Source organism: Chelonia mydas, chromosome 2, assembly GCF_015237465.2.
Source record: "Chelonia mydas isolate rCheMyd1 chromosome 2, rCheMyd1.pri.v2, whole genome shotgun sequence".
NCBI lineage: Eukaryota > Metazoa > Chordata > Testudines > Cheloniidae > Chelonia > Chelonia mydas.
In genome coordinates, this window is record NC_057850.1 from 194,458,302 (window position 1) to 194,475,775 (window position 17,474).

The 17,474-nt window shown below is 40.9% G+C and overlaps 1 protein-coding gene across 5 annotated transcripts in view; it reads left to right on the top strand.

The window, feature by feature from the left end:
- The window catches only part of ZNF385D (zinc finger protein 385D), a 602,760-nt gene that overhangs the window by 378,161 nt on the left and 207,125 nt on the right, over window positions 1–17,474 (top strand). For all 5 annotated transcript variants that reach the window (XM_043540932.1, XM_043540933.1, XM_043540934.1 and 2 more), the window contains one exon: window positions 14,730–14,872. In XM_043540932.1, the coding sequence (XP_043396867.1) occupies window positions 14,730–14,872 (143 nt within the window). The remainder of the gene's footprint in view (window positions 1–14,729; window positions 14,873–17,474) is intronic.

The window sequence follows — 17,474 nt, forward strand, 5'->3', positions numbered from 1 at the left end:
CTGTGCTTTTGGCTCCACTTTATTTTCTCGCCCACTAATATTTAGCTAGAAACAATTTATCTTACCCCCTGTCTACTTCTTAAGGGACATAAACCTACCAGAAATCAGATTTAAACATTTATTCATCCAATATTTACTGTGAATCAAAACCCAGAGTCTGTAATAGAGGAATTCTATAGTACAGTATATCACATTTGTCTTTTATGCACAAAAAATAATCAGACTTCTTAAAAGCTGAATTTTGCAGAGCACCATGCTTGATTTCAGTGAATTGTTTGGGGTATCTTCTAAAATACAGTAGAATTACTACCAATGCAGTGTTTTAAAGCAAGAAAACTATATTGGGGTTGAGGCAGGGAAGAATTATACCCCACAGCTGCATATGACTAGTATAAAGCCACAGTGCTGCAGTACATCTTCCTTGTTTTGAATTTTAATGCCCCAATAAAAGTGGTGGATCCATTTAGCCATGTACCAATTGGCCTTGTCCTGATTCCCTTCTGCATCAGGGTAGAAGTTGTTCTCTGGAGCTGTCCTTGACATGGTTAGAGTTTGCTCTTCCTTTATAGACTTCTATCATCCTTCCCTCAACTAATCCTTAACTCCCTGTATACTCCACCTTTCCATCCATACGCTGGTTTTGCTGCTGGCATGACCCTCCATGGATGGAGGCAGGCAGGATTTGCTCCTAAAAATATACATAGCAGAATAGCTGTTAAGATCAGGTCCCCTCTGCTCCTCAGTGCCTATGGCTAAAAAAGCGTGTAATGCCAATATCCATTGGATTAATAATAAAGTTCTTCGTTCTCAAACTTCCCCTTGCTGATTGAAAATGGCATTGCTGTACACTACTAGCTTCATTGCCAAAGTTTTACTAAATGTCAGTGGAGTCTTTTGAAATAACAGAATCTCTCATGATATTTGTCATATTTTTTCTGAGTTGTGTGTCTATTTTGTTTAAAATAAAGATATCATAACAGCAGAAGTTAATTAATTTTATTTTTTCCCAAGCATGCTCTTGAAAAATGGGGCTTTTTAAATAGCTAAGATATTCAGCATAAAAATGAAAAATTCTTTGAAAATCTATTTGCGATATAATGTTTCTCTGATTAATAACCCTTGCAAATGTGTGTTCATTATACCATAAACATGACCTTTATAAGGACATTAGAAAAATCCAACTGCTGAATATGCCAGGTCAAAGATTTTTAAATGTCAGCAAGTATAATGCTTTTAAATTAATGTGGGTTTACAGTACTGAACTGTTAGTACTATTTTTGAATTTTTTAAGGCTTCATGGTTAAGCTATATTAATGGAACCTGACACTAGAAAAGGGTACATTGGATTGACTCTAGTGTTGTTTAACAGGCTCCCACATGCAGTTCCATTGTGAGGTCCATGAGGTTTATAACAACCTTTTTGTTGAGCCCTGCATCAGTTACTCCATGGCACACTCTAGGAGGTCTTTGATCACAATATAGTATAAGCTTCTTGGAGGGTGAGGGAATCCAGAATGCTCCAGCTAATAATGGAGCAGTCAATCTGATTCCCAGGAAAGATATTGCCACAACTGCTGAACCCCACAAAAGAAAGGGGTTGTGCTGGGTGAATGTTTGGCCAAAAATCCAAGCTGCCTGAAGAGATCCTGAACACTGCAGGTTTTCCTTGTCTGATGAATGCATTTATACAATTGTTTATGCTGTGAGTTCATCACATTGCAATGCCAGCCAAAAAGTGCCCATGCTCCTCACGAGAACTGGATCTAGCTGCCATTGTATTTAATTTGTTAAATACAGCTTTCACCCAGTGTCTATGCTCAGACCCGTTTCATTGACTTCAAATGAAACAGGTCTGAGCATAGACACTGGGTGAAAGCTGCACATGGAAGTGCTGGCCAAGATGAGTCCTTTGGTTCTTTATGTGAGTCTACATGGTCAAAAGAAAAGGGACAACTGCTTTCCTCTGTAGCTAGCCCTCTTCTGCCACCTGTATTCTGGACAAGATCCTCTAGGCTGGCATTCTGATGTCATGATAAAAATGTTAGCATAATGTTATGCATTATGGGCTTGGTTTCAGCAAGCTAGTCTTTGCAGCTATAACCCAGGCTTCCCCATGGTCATCCTACTCTAGTAAAGAAGTTTGTAGTGCGGGGGTGGAGTGGCTGACAAAAAATGAGAATCATTTTAATTTGCCAAGAGGAAGGGGAGCTTGTGGAGCAGACACAGACAGACCTTTCAGTTGTTCTCCAGAGTCTGTTTTCACTTTTTTTTAAAGTAAGGTCTGATCTACACTAGGAAATGAGGTTGGTATAACTACGTCACTCAGGGATATGAAAAATCTGCACCCCTGAAAAACGCAGCTAAACCAGCCTAACTCCTGGTGTAGACAGAGCTAGATGGATGGGAGAGTTCTTCTGTTGATCTAGCTACCACCTCTCAGGGAGGTGGATAATCTACACTGATAGGAGGACCCCTCCTGTTGGTCTTCACTGAAGTGCTACAGGGTGTAGGATGGGGCATAAAGCCAGGATCTGACCTAGTGAGGAGGGCTTTAAATTAGGTTCACCGGGGGAACCAAAGCGAGACCAAAGCCCTGAGGTAAGTGGGGAAGTGGGATACCAGGAGGAAGCACAAGCAGGAGCGCGCGAGAGGGCAGGGGTCCTGCGTCATACTGAGAAAGAGGGACGATCAGCGAGTTATCTCAAGTGCCTATACACAAATGCAAGAAGCCTGGGAAACAAGCAGGGAGAACTGGAAGTCCTGGCACAGTCAAGGAATTATGATGTGATTGGAATAACAGAGACTTGGTGGGATAATTCACATGACTGGAGTACTGTCATGGATGGATATAAACTGTTCAGGAAGGACAGGCAGGACAGAAAAGGTGGGGGAGTTGCACTGTATGTAAGGGAGCAGTATGACTGCTCAGAGCTCAAGTGTGAAACTGCAGAAAAACCTGAGTCTCTGGATTAAGTTTAGAACTGTGAGCAACAAGGGTGATGTCGTTGTGGGAGTCTGCTATAGACCACCGGACCAGGGGGATGAGGTGGACGAGGCTTTCTTCCAGCAACTCACGGAAGTTACTAGATCGCAGGCCCTGGTTCTCATGGGAGACTTCAATCACCCTGATATCTGCTGGGAGACCAATACAGCAGTGCACAGACAATCCAGGAAGTTTTTGGAAAGTGTAGGGGACAATTTCCTGGTGCAAGTGCTGGAGGAACCAACTAGGGGCAGAGCCCTTCTTGACCTGCTGCTCACAAACAGGGAAGAATTAGTGGGGGAAGCAAAAGTGGATGGGAACCTGGGAGGCAGTGACCATGAGATGGTCGAGTTCAGGATCCTGACACAGGGAAGAAAGGAGAGCAGCAGAATACGGACCCTGGACTTCAGAAAAGCAGACTTTGATTCCCTCAGGGAACTGATGGGCAGGATCCCCTTGGAGAATAACATGAGGGGGAAAGGAGTCCAGGAGAGCTGGCTGTATTTTAAAGAATCCTTATTGAGGTTACAGGGACAAACCATCCCGATGTGTAGAAAGAATAGTAAATATGGCAGGCGACCAGCTTAGCTTAACAGTGAAATCCTTGCTGATCTTGAACACAAAAAAGAAGCTTACAAGAACTGGAAGATTGGACAAATGACCAGGGAAGAGTATAAAAATATTGCTCGGGGATGCAGGAGTGAAATCAGGAAGGCCAAATCACACCTGGAGTTGCAGCTAGCAAGAGATGTTAAGAGTAACAAGAAGGGTTTCTTCAGGTATGTTGGCAACAAGAAGAAAGTCAAGGAAAGTGTGGGCCCCTTACTGAATGAGGGAGGCAACCTAATGACAGAGGATGTGGAAAAAGCTAATGTACTCAATGCTTTTTTTTCCTCTGTCTTCATGAACAAGGTCAGCTCCTAGACTGCTGCACTGGGCAGCACAGCATGGGGAGGAGGTGACCAGCCCTCTGTGGAGAAAGAAGTGGTTCGGGACTATTTAGAAAAGCTGGACGAGCACAAGTCCATGGGGCCGGATGCGCTGCATCCGAGAGTGCTAGAGGAGCTGGCGGATGTGATTGCAGAGCCATTGGCCATTATCTTTGAAAACTCATGGTGATCAGGGGAAGTCCCAGATAACTGGAAAAAGGCTAATGTAGTGCCCATCTTTAAAAAAGGGAAGAAGGAGGATTCGGGGAACTCCAGGCCAGTCAGCCTCACCTCAGTCCCTGGAAAAATCATGGAGCAGGTCCTCAAGGAATCAATTCTGAAGCACTTAGAGGAGAGCAAAGTGATCAGGAACAGTCAGCATGGATTCACCAAGGGCAAGTCATGCCTGACTAATCTAATTGCCTTCTATGATGAGATAACTGGCTCTGTGGATGAGGTGAAAGCGGTGGACGTGTGTTGTTCCTTGACTTTAGCAAAGCTTTTGACACGGTCTCCCACAGTATTCTTGCCAGTAAGTTAAAGAAGTATGGGCTGGATGAATGGACTATAAGGTGGATAGAAAGTTGGCTAGATTGTCGGGCTCAACGGGTAGTGATCAATGGTTCCATGTCTAGTTGGCAGCTGGTATCAAGTGGAGTGCCCCAAGGGTTGGTGCTGGGGCCAGTTTTGTTCAATATCTTCATAAATGATCTGGAGGATGGTGTGGATTGCACCCTCAGCAAGTTTGCAGATGACACTAAACTGGGAGGAGAGGTAGATACGCTGGAGGGTAGGGATAGGATACCTATCATCTATTCGACATTGGTGAGGCCTCATCTGGAGTACTGTGTCCAGTTTTGGGCCCCACACCACAAGAAGGATGTGGAAAAATTGGAAAGAGTCGAGCGGAAGGCAACAAAAATGATTAGGGGACTGGAACACATGACTTATGAGGAGAGGCGGAGGGAACTGGGGATGTTTAGTCTGCGGAAGAGAAGAATGAGGGGGGATTTGATAGCAGCTTTCAACTACCTAAAAGGGGGTTCCAAAGAGGATGGCTCTAGACTGTTCTCAGTAGTAGCAGATGACAGAACAAGGAATAATGGTCTCAAGTTGCAGAGGGGGGGAGATTTAAGTTGGATATTAGGAAAAACTTTTTCACTAGGAGGGTGGTGAAACACTGGAATGCGTTACCTAGGGAGGTGGTGGAATCTCCTTCCTTAGATATTTTTAAGGTCAGGCTTGACAAAGCCCTGGCTGGGATGATTTAGTTGGGGATTGGTCCTGCTTTGAGCAGGGGGTTGGACTAGATGACCTCCTGAGGTCCCTTCCATCCCTGATATTCTATGATTCTATGATTATGTGTAAATTGCATAAATTAAGATGTGTAGGTCGTTAACACCACACTAGAGGTGCAAATGTTTTCATTTTCCTGAAGGTGAGACTTTGCTTTGAAAAGCTTGAGAAACACTGACTTAATGGCACTTTTTCTTCTTCTTGTTCAACATACTAAGTCTGCTTGGCATTTAAAATCAAAGAAATATGTTTAGCACTACTTTTCATGTATCTTAACAGTGGATAATTGTAAGGCTCCATGCTTCTCTGGAAGGTTGCAATAGGTGTGAGACCAAGGGATGATGGTTCCATGGTTAGGAGGCTGGTATGGACTTGGAGAACCTGGGTTCAGTTTCCTACTCTGCCTCCAATTATTTGTGTGGCCTTGGAAAAATCCCTTAGCCTCTCTGTGTCTCAGTTCCTCATCTGTAAAATGGGGATAATAGGGTTTCCCCATCCCAAATAGGTGTTGTAAGGATAAATAGTAGACCTGTGCATAGGGTGACCCGCTGTCCCAATTTTTATAGGGACAGTCCCAATTTTTGGGTCTTTTTTTTATATAGGCTCCTATTACCCCCGACCCCCTGTCCCGATTTTTCACGTTTGCTGTCTGGTCACTCTATCTGTGCAGATAATATTAATTTTGTTTTGTGGGGGATCTGATCATTCAAAACCTCATTTCATTCCAGTTTGGAATGGAAACCAAACACTTCTAAATTCTCTGTGAAAGAAATTGGAGCCCAGGCTCCAGCGAGAGCTGCACTGGAGCTGCTGGCCCTAGAAGCCTTGAGGTCCCTGACTCTGGAGCCGTGTACCCGGTAGATTGCGGAGGAGCCAGACTGGTCGGTTGGCAGGAAACCTGTCTGTGTTCCTTTGGAAATTTGGTTGAAATTAAACTGTCTTCACAGCACATTTCAATTTTGATGAATGGGCAAGCTCCAATGGAAAATTTTGTAGGAATTTTTTCTGACCAGCTCTAATAAATACATTAAATATTGTGACACGCTCGGGTACCATTTATTCCTTGGAAAGCTATGATTATAAGTGAGATCTGGGGTACAATGGGTTAATATGCTTCATGGCTAGAATGTGTGAAGTACTGGGTTGTGGGTTCAGATCCCGTTTTTAGTAGATTTTAGATTAATTTGATTTTTTTTTTAATTCTTGTTTATGGGGGCAAGAATGTCCCCCATATGCACTGTGAATCAGCAGTACAGGGGATTTGAATGGTTTCTCTTGTACTAAAAACAGGAGGAGGTGGAAGGTCATGTCATCAGTTTCATGTGACTACCATTGGAGTTACATACAAGCAGCAGAGAAATGTGCTCCCATATATGCATGACTATAGAGACAGATTCATTATGCTATTTAAATATATCTGTCTTAAAATACATTTTTATATCTCCCAACATGCTGCACCCATACTGTAAATCAAAGAAATAATGCAAAACTGAGGGTGCATTACTTTGCATCGGAATACATAGTCCCAGGTTGCTATAAATAAATTAGAGTTTATTTTCCCAAAACAAGTTACGAACTTTGCAGGAATCACAATTACATCTAGACAAAAACAATTCTCTAGATATCAACAGCTGAGTCACTGTCAAATTCATCCTCTGCAAAGTTATCAACTGTTAATGTGACTGCTGCAAAGCCTATGAAAGAAAAGCATGGATCGCCGTATGTTGTACAGGTTTCTAGGCTTCCAACTTCCCTACTCATGGAAGTCAGAGGGAGTTTTGCACAATAAAGGACTACAGACTGGACCCTCATTTCTAAGGTTTATTTTCTGTTGTTAGGTTTCATGTCATCTTTTCTGAAATTAAAAATGATTATATCACACATTTGTATTTGAATCTGAATATTTTCATTTTCAAAAGCATCTTGAAGATTTTTGCAATATGAAAGAACAGCACTAAAACTTGTAATACCAAATGAGAAATCAAGTGCATATGCTTCTTTAAAAAACGTCAAAGAATTGAGACCTAACGTTATAAATGTTAGGCATCATCATCAGACTTCCAAACAATATGTTGCTATTGCAGCATTGGACAAAGTAACTCAACTCTAATGTAGATTCATTAAGATCAACAGGGATGAGTACCAGAGATGAATTTAGTCTGCCAAATTTTAATATTTTAAATAGATCTATTTACATATAAATAATATATAGCATGAAAAATCAAATTAATATTCTGTATGCTGAGTGTGCATGCTCTAAATACTAAAATAGTATAGTATAAAGGCCATTTGGCCTTTAAATGAAGAATATTTTACCAGTGGAGGTTAAAATAATTCATCAGTGGATACTGTTTATTCTGGAACAGAAGTAACCTTGAAAGTGCCAGTATAGCACTTTCTAAGAAAAGCATCTGTTGCAAAAATTAAGACTATTGATCCAAAGATGGGGAGCTTGTTCAGAGCCAAATGAACAATTTAGCAGTAAGAACATTAGTAAGGGAATGTGACCTAGTGGTTGTAAGATCACATTAGCCTGAAATATTCCTGAAAGGCAGATCTACATTTCATATCCCATGGACAAACCAATTATTTTCAAGCTTCCTGTAGTTCTCCCCTGATCTAAGAGCCTTTTTCGTCTGTCTTGTTACAATTCTTTAAAAATCTCTTTCCAAGTTCTCTGCAGATCTGAGTGTAGTCAGTGTTTGTTCAAAAATTATGAAAATTTAGTATCCATCATAGCCAGCCCATCATTCTTAATGCTTATATCTTTTCTTAATTTGTGAACAAGATCTGTTCAGACATGTCAAGAACACTTACTTGTCCTCACTGGTGACTAAGGGCTGGGTCCACAAAAGGACTTAGGTGTATAACTGCTCCTTTAGGCATCTCAAAACCACTGCTCAGCCACTATCTCACTCTTTAGGCACCCAGGGGACTTTAACAATCGAAATTTAGGTGCCTAAGTTTCTGCCAGTGAGCATGAGTACAGCTACCTCAACCTAGGTGCCTATGCCATGCCTAAGCCACAGCAGGAACCTCAAACTAGATGTTCCCCAGTGGGTCCAAATTTGGTAAACAGGCTCTGAGCATGCCTAAACATACTAACAACTGGTGGAGGAGGAGATGGCCTCCGTATCCACTTTTAGCTCAGTGATGAGAGCAGTCACCCAGCCTGAGGGAAACCCAGCTTCAACTCCCTTCTCTGCCTGCTTTGGAGAAGAGATTTGAAGTTGTGTGCCGTAACCACTGGGCTGTGAGGTATTCTGGGGTGAATTTTTCTCTGTCTCTCCTGTTGAAGCCATTCCACTGTATATAAATAATTAGTCATTGGAGCAGGTGGACTGGAACCTGGGTCTTACTCTAACTGGGCTATAGTCATTCTCATTTTCTTTGGCTTGATTAATATTTAATTATCCCACTGGGTGGCAAGGCACCTAGAAGTTAGGGCATTGCAATGCCTAAATTGCTTTGGATCTAGCCCTAAATCCATGGCAAGTTTAAAATTTAAGCTGTTTTGAGATTCAAAGCACAAAAAATCTTAATTAAAATAAAACAAAACAATATATGCATCCCCTTACCCCAAACACACTTGTATACTGTAAAAAATGTCTCAGCTAATGTTGAACATTTTCTGGGGAAAAAAATAACCTTTGGGCTCAGACTCTGCATAGTACATTTTAGCCTTTAACGGTGATTGGCTGGCTGACTTTAAGGTCCTGTAGAATGATGGTTCTCAACCTGGGGGGCCGCCAGCAGGTTTCAGGGGAGGCTGCCAAGCATGCCCAGAATTAGACTCTCTAGGGCTCAAGGCAGAAAGCCAAAGCCCTGCTTCAAAGGACTGAAGCCCAGGTCTCTGAGCCCCACCACCCAGGCTGAAGCCGTAGCCTGAGCAACTTATCTTCGCAGTGCCCTCTGTGGTATGGGGCCCCAGCAATTGCCCTGCTCACTACCCCTTAACGCCGGCCCTGGCTTTTATATGCAGAAAAACAGTTGTTGTGGCACAGCTGGGCCAATAAATTTTTATTGCGAGGCTGGGGGGGGGGGTCAGAAGAAAAAGGGTTGAGAACCCCTGCTGTAGAAGAATGGGGGGCTTTTCTCTTGTCACCTTTGGCTCAGGTATTAAAAACCCTCCATTAAGATGCAGGATTGTTATTTCCGAGTCCCATTAGCTCCAACCAGGCTATAAAGGGAATATGAGTGTTACTGTGAGCCAGAATGAACTAGGGTAAGAATGACGGTTCTGGAGAGGATTCCAAGGAATAGCCATTTGGGGAGAAAGCAAATGCTAAGACTTACATTTTGCTATTGGTTTTGGTTTACTGAAAAGCAGACTCCAGGATGGGAGTGAATTTAGACACTAGTTTAGGGTCTCGGGTGATCTGCTGAGAATGGAATTAGGGAATCAGCCTATTCAGACAGCCTAAAAGGAAAAGTGTTTGCCAAGTAGAATGAAAATAGAATTCAGAATTGAATTGTTCTTTCATGTTATCTTTGTTGTGGTGGCAGTGAGTGATGGAATAATTTTGAGAGGATTAGATTAATAGATTACATGGGTTTTAGAGTTTGTGCTCAGTTGCATAGCACCTAAAGGTTCCAAATACTTTTTAAAATTATCTAAACTGTTTGAGTCTGCAAAATTGAAATCTCATTTCTGAGATATCTGGCTCTTCTTCTTCTGGAATTTAAACATGAAGTTGAGGGAAAGGATGAGGAATGCGCATGTGCACGTGCAGAAGGAGAGGACAGGTAGGCTGACGAGTAGAAAATCTTTCTCCAGGTCCAGGTCACAAGAGTTGTGGTTGCCCAAGCTGTTTGGAGCAGAATGTCAGTGGGATTGAGGGATAAAGGCGTTGCCCAATCACTCCGGCAAACCAACAAAAATCGTATTTGTGTACTCTCAGTAGCAAACAATCATTGTTAGGCCCTTCAGTACTCCCAGGCTATTTTCTGCTGTGTCATCATTGTTGCATAGTTGATAAAGGGTAGCCGTATTGCAACATATATATACACTCTGTGTGTGTGTATGTGTGTGTGTGTGTACACATACACACTCCTCCTCCTCACCTAACAGTGACCTACAGAGTATATCAAATTTTCATTTTGAAACAACTTTCTGTTAAGAAATTTATTTTAAATTATTATATCATACAATATAATAGAATCAAAAACAAAAAGCAGAATGTTTTTATTTGACCTGAAATGATTTATTTTTAATTTTATTTCATGGACATTTTCAAAATTCTTTAGTAAACCACACTCCCTTTCCTCACATTATGCATTACAAAGTATCAAATTGCATGCTAAAGGGAATGAGTAGGAAAGGTGTTTCATGCACAAATCACTGCTGGCTTTGGAGTAACATCTGCTCATGTGAAATATCCCATCTAGAATGTGAATCTTACATGGCAGGAAAGTGCTGCGCCAAGTATAGTGTATGCTCACAGACACAAATGCAGTATTGACTGCTGTACTTGACTTAAAATACTGCAAAAATAGCCTTTTTAGTGGCAACATAGTCAAATGTCGAGTTGGGAGTGAGTGGAATTAGTTGAACTTTTCAGTATTTCAACCAAAAAAAATGTTTCTTTTGGTTATAGAAAAGGGCAAAGGTTCAAGTGGGCGAGTTTTTATTTATTTTTTTTCAAAACCAGTTCACTCATATTTACCCAGTGTTTAATTTGTAACAAAGAGGTGCTGGGGCTCAAGCAGTTTTTTTACATTCATAACCGATGCAGCAAGCCAGAGGTACAAGGGCTATGAACTGCCAAGCCTAGAGGTGCCGGGGCTCAGCCCTGGCACAAATTAAGCAGTGTATTTACCATGGATGTGTTGTCAGTGACTCTGGCAGAGGAACTATGGTGCCTGTATTTTAGATTCTTTGGAATCTCGGCCAACAAATGATTGCCTCAAACTTAGTTAAAATACTAAGGTTACCGTGTTTCTAAACAGCAATATATTTTTCTCCCTTGTGAAGAAAAAGCTGGGCTCACACCCCAGACATGAACACTCCTGAATTTTGGGGATGTTTAAATCCAGATTAGGATCTGAACTTTTTGTTGGGATTCTGGCTGAACCACAATATCAAAAGTCTGCAAATACTAAAGTATTAATAGATGTCTTGCCACTTTAAAAAGCAGTAGTGTAGTGAAGGTCAAGAATCACTTTATCTCAGGATAATTTTTGAGGGAATGTTCAGGGCCTCAAGCGGTGCCCAGTTCATAGCAAGACTCTGTTCTATCCCTGCTGATGACCTCTGAGAGGGGAGCCTATGTCTTCCTCAGGCACTAAGCACAGGGTGTCAAAGGCATGTGGTGAGGAGGACAATATTCCATTTTTAGTTGTGGTCTATAGGATGGGGTGTGAATATACAGTTGCATATCTCCCTCCATCCACAGTGAAACTCTTACTACCGTCAACGAGAGGTTTGCAAAAAGAGCCAGAGTAAGTATGTCCTTCAGGTAATAACTAAAACCGTGTAGGTATTGTTGTTACTTGCTAAATGCATTGTTGTCACATTCAGCATTGCTCAGTGGGAAAACGTACTCACCTCTATGACCACCATATTTTATTTCTTTTCCTTCCCTGTTCTCCTTCCTCTTTTTGTCTCTCTCTTCCCTGTCTATCCTCATTTTCCTTCCCTCTGCTAGTAATGAAATTAGATTCAATGAAATTAGACCTGCTTAAATAGCCACTAGTCCTGGTATACAACTGCAAAGTGTATCCAAATGTACTGAACAGGGTTGGCTCTTAGCAGGGAACGCACATCCAGAGTGATGTCAATGCTATGACAGCAGAACTCTCCAAAGCTCCAGGTTCTGATTACCTACAGCAATGGCATTGTAGTCCCCAGCTTCTTACAGGATGACATACCATAAAGGATAAAGTGACTCCTTCTATGATCCTTTATCACTGTCACATGACAAAGGCCTCAGCTACCTACTCTTGCCACCCATCTCTGCACAGTGCCATCTAGTGAGAGGAACACAGTTAAAAACATAAACTTCAGCCAGCTCTACAGGCCATTGGTTGGGACTAGGAGCCTCTGGAACTGAGTTTAAAAACCCAGGACAATCTGGGCTAAACAGAGGACAAGTATACTAAGCAGCCCAGTTGCTCCATGCTATTGCAGTAGTGTCAAACACTCACCCCACTTGATGTAGTTATGTATGCTGTAAGACTGTCAGGTTCTCCAAAATTTGATCTTTCATTTTTTTTAAAATTAAGTTTCTCATTTTATGGGTGCAAACATTGCATTTGGTTTACACTTGGAAGGTAAACAAGGGCAGCTCTGTACTCCTGTGTCTACAACCATACAGCTTAGAGCAATGGCCGTGCTCTCACATGCACCCTTCATCTCACTGGGGTGTTAACTCAAAAGCCTTATGATGATATTTCAGAATGTCAGCATTGAAATAGTTAATGCTGATCTTTTAGCAGATGGGATGCAGAATGGGTGGGAGTGAAGTCCATGAGGGGGAGTCCTCAATAAGGTGGTAGTCGCTAGTAGGAGGTTCCCAATTCCTGATCTACTATAAATTGAAATCCCAACAAACAGATGAGGAATATCTGGCATCTAATAGGCACCTTGGCTGGGACTTTACTTTTTTGCAATAGTATGGGTGATTTGTGGTTGGACTTTGAAATAATTCTTTGCAAACATCCTGGGGCCCTCTTGCCTACCCATATACTTACCAAGTTTTCTTTCTCTGTTTGGCTGGATTTATGTTGTGTAGCACTACAGTGAGGCCTGTTAGTTATTTTTTACATAGTCCACATAATAATTCCATAGGTTCATCTAGTCCGGTATCCTGTCTCCAGCAGTAGCCACTTCACTAATTTCTGCTATCAAGCAGATGATAAATAACTTTCCAATGGACTGTGGTGAATGCAGACTTCTTGTCATATATTGATGTTGTCTCTGTGTGCTCGACTGCCTTACTTGTACAGTCCTGATTCTGTGCACTCTTACACAAACGTAAATCAGCAGTAACTCTAACAGAGTCAGTGCAGTTACCCTAGTGTGAAACCAGTGTGAGAGTATGATGAACTTTAAGTTAATTCCTTTGGTGTACTAGTGATTAATGCGTCCTTTTCAATAATACTGTGTCAAGTGTTTCATAGAGGAACTGAAAAGATGTTAAAAAATATTGCCTTTGATCATTTGCCTCCAGCTGAATTTATACTCAAAGCCGAAATGCTGATGTCCCTGCTACAACTAGTTAATTAAATCTTATGCTGTTAGCCCTCAATTAGAAGCATTGAGTCGCAACTCTGATTAGCAGATTTGCTGGCCAAATGTGGACAGATTTAGTGGGTTATTCTGACTGCTGTATATATGAACTCTAATGAGAAAAATATACTACTCGTTTATGAAGCAAGTGTGTGTGTGTATGTGTGTGTGAGAGAGAGAGAGAGAGAGAGAGATTTTTGATCTGTCTGTCTCTGTGTTCAGTGATGTGGTAAAACTCCCTTTCCATTTTGGCCTCCTACCAGCCTCTCAGATTAGAAGAATACTGGCAGATTTCAACAGTTTCCTAGGATTCAAACAGTCTTTAATTAACAGTGAATTGATGTTTTGGAATGTAACCAAAATATGGGAGACGCTGGAAGACGAGATTGGGCTTGAATATTTCCAGCTCTCAATTATCTGGACTATGTTGGGATCTGTGGCAAGGGGCAAACAAATCTGTAAAATCGTGGTTCATTACAGACAGGTGGCTGCTTATTGGTATGCAAGGGGATTTATTCATTTACATAATGTTCCCACAGAACTGTTCATTGGTAGCTTTAGCAAGGAGGAGCTTTTCTGCCTTACAGAGTTCTGAACCAAGCCCATCTACCGCAAGAGCAAGAAGTGTCTGTCAGCAGCTTTAGACCTGCAGTCGCATTCAGAACTTTGACAAACGCCCGTAATGTGGTATTTGGTTTATAAGTGTGCATTCAGAATAGACTTTTACTGGTCAACGCTTGAGGCAGGAAAGTATGATTTGCTACTTAGGTTTAAGTTTGTGCTGAAGTTGTTGGGCTAGAGAAATAAATGAGCTTTAAGAAAATAAAATTTAAAACAAACAAGTGAATGGAAGAGTTTTGCACAGTCACCAGCTGAAATCATTTTTACTTCATGGAAGAGTAAAAAAAAAAAAAACTTTTGGAGCTAAATTGATATGGAGTGTTTGAGTAAAGGACTGTGGTTTCAGCTTTGATTTTATAATAGAATCAGGTTAGCTGAACATCTAAAGGAAAGTTTGACTTGAACTATACTAACATTTCAAGATAATCCAGGGGAGGGAAATGGAGGTTTGCTAGCTAATTTTAGAGAACCGAAAGACTGATATCTTAGTCAATTATCAGCAAAGAATCATAAACATTAGTTAAGCCTGTTGCACACTTAACAAGATAGTAATTTTATGGTAAATACAAATGTGTGTGTTTAACCTGACACTGGCATAAAACTCTTTCTATGTTTTTTTTTATACCAAGAATCACTTGCTTACTATCTTCTTTCATATTCTTCCTTGAAGGTGGTACATGCCAGAGCCCTGCTCTTCCAGCCCTGGTGCGTACTCCAGCCCCACCATTACAGCCATCGCTGGATATTAAACCATTTCTTCCATTTCCCCTGGATACAGCAGCAGCAGTCAATCTCTTCCCCAACTTCAATGCAGTAAGTACCGCACTGGTGGATTAATGTCTATTCCGCTGATTTACAATTCTCTGGAGATACAAGTAGGCTCCAAATGGAACTTTGTCTTCACTTAGGATATGAGGACATTTTACCAGACTAGGTTTTGGTACATGTGTTACAGGGTGGATCCAAGATGAATAGCTCTCATGATGATGGAATTCAATTGTCAGTCACCAACACGCTTCACTAAAAATCCTAAATAGCAACATATGTGGGTGAATATCGACAGCAAAACTTCAGGGACAAACTGAAGCAACAATGAAAATATAACTAATACACGGTATACTTGCAGATTTGAATATCAGAAAACGAAACAATGTATTTTTTCTCTTTCATCAGAGGATTTTTTTTCTTTGCCCTTACAACTACCATAGATTTTAGTTTCATCTTTAATAATTACTAATTATAAATGATCCATCACACTTTGAGAAAAATGTTACCATTTAAATGTTTCCGTCCATTTTTTCTAACAAAAGTCTATTTCATAATCCTTCAATTTTTCCTATATCTGCTGACATAATTAATTCTGTAAACGAAATTGTAACTTGGTTTTAAGTTGATATCACATTTGCTGCATTTTACTATTTTTTGCCTGACTAAAAGCAAGCAAGCACCAATTGCAGAACTAAAAGCAAGCACCGATCATAGCCCCTTTTGCAAGATGCACAAAGCCCCTTGCCTTACGTACAAATACTAGATGTTGAAAAAATACTAGATTAAGAAAAGATAGAAGAAGCTGAAACTTCCAAATCAAAAGAAAATAATTCTAATTCATATATATATATATATATATTGAAATAATTGAAATAATTAGGAGTAGTAAAAGAACATGTCAATTCTCTAAGTAATTAGTAATTTATAACAAATATCAGTAATTAAATATTAATCTACTTGTTTATTATGTTTATGGGTATTCTATTTACTATAAAGTTATTAAAATGTACTAATTGCTAATAATATTTGCTAGTCTTAAATACAAGTAATTAACAAGAACACATATTAATGAAGACCCCAGAAGCAGTAAGTTGCAAGCTGATTACTTTGAAATCCTCAGAAGCATAGCACCAATTCTAACTATTCCCTAAAAAAAGTATTCCTCTTTGAAAGATACCCTGTTGAGATAAAAATCATATCCAGAAATGTCATAAGATTAAACCCCACAGGTTTTTCTTACCTGTGTTACTGATAATATGTTTTGAAACTCAGGGGCTGCCAAGTGCCATTTCAAGTTGGGGAAGGGGTGGAGGGGAGGGACATAGATTTGCCCCCCTTCTGACAATCCTCTTCCATACCAGCAGCCTGACCCCTCTGGCCCATGAGCCCCGGTGCCCACCCCCTCCAAATCTGAGTGAATGGCGTTGTGACCTAGCACAAACCTGAGTGGCATTGTGACCCATGCACCAGGCTGCAATGCCACCTACTCAAATTAGGACGGAGGGATAGCTGAGCCATATCTGAGTGAGTGGCATTTTGACTTGGGGTCATGGGGTTACAGTACCACTCGCATTTGGCTTCACCAAAAAGTGGTCAGGCCATAGCCTGGGTTTTTTCTCCCTAGCTCCGTGGCCTATTATAAAATTAAAAAAGAAATTAAAAATCTTATTTACTTTTTATGATTTTTGCTGCTTGTTTACTTTTTGCATCTAATCCAGTGTATAAAACTGGCCAATTACACTATTATTGTCTGTTATTGTCAGTTTCACTTGCCAGTTTTCATTCACTAGCAGAATTGCAGTGTTGACTGAATCCTAAAACTTGAAGTATAACTTAAATTATGAAGCCACATACACATCTTTTCTGTTTGTTTCTTTTTAAACAAAATCCCCATTTAGGGCTGTTAGGTCATGTACCATTAAGTGGCACTTGCAAAAGCATACCAGTGCTGCAGGTGGCTGATAAGCAGGCACTATAAGGCCATTCCAGAAAGTGCCCTTTCTCAGAATCGATACTTTGGGAAATGGCCTCAAAGGGGTATATATATATATGTGTGTGTGTGTGTGTGTGTGTGTGTGTTTTGCTGTGTGCTGGGAGCTGCCTTCCTCCCAACATTTGCAAAAGTGGCCGGTATTTCTTGGATGTCCCAACTCAAATTAAGTATTTATGAATTAAACGTATACATTCCTACTACAGTACATTTTGAAAGAAAAAGGATGCAATACAATTATTCAGGAAATTAGAAAGTAAAAATGGTCTCCTACAAGTGCCCCTTTTGTTGCTCATCACCAAACATTTTTCTACTAGCAATCCTTTCTTTGCTTACCCCACCACCAAGTATACTTTAGACTCTCTCTGCCTCTCTCCCCATCTTTCTGGCAAGCTGGGACTAATGTATCAAGACCCCTAGTCCCTTGCCTGAAGTTCAGTCTCATGCAGTGTTATTGTTGCTGTCTCTAAAGTCTGGTCTACAGAAGAAGATTATGTTGGCATAACTATGTTGCTCAGGGGTGTGAAAAATCCGCACCGCTGAGCAGCACAGTTAAGTTGACCTAGTCCCCCATGTAAACAGTGCTAGGTCAATGGAAGAATTCTTCTGTCGACTTACCTGCTGCCTCTCAGGGAGGTGGATTACCTATGCTGATGG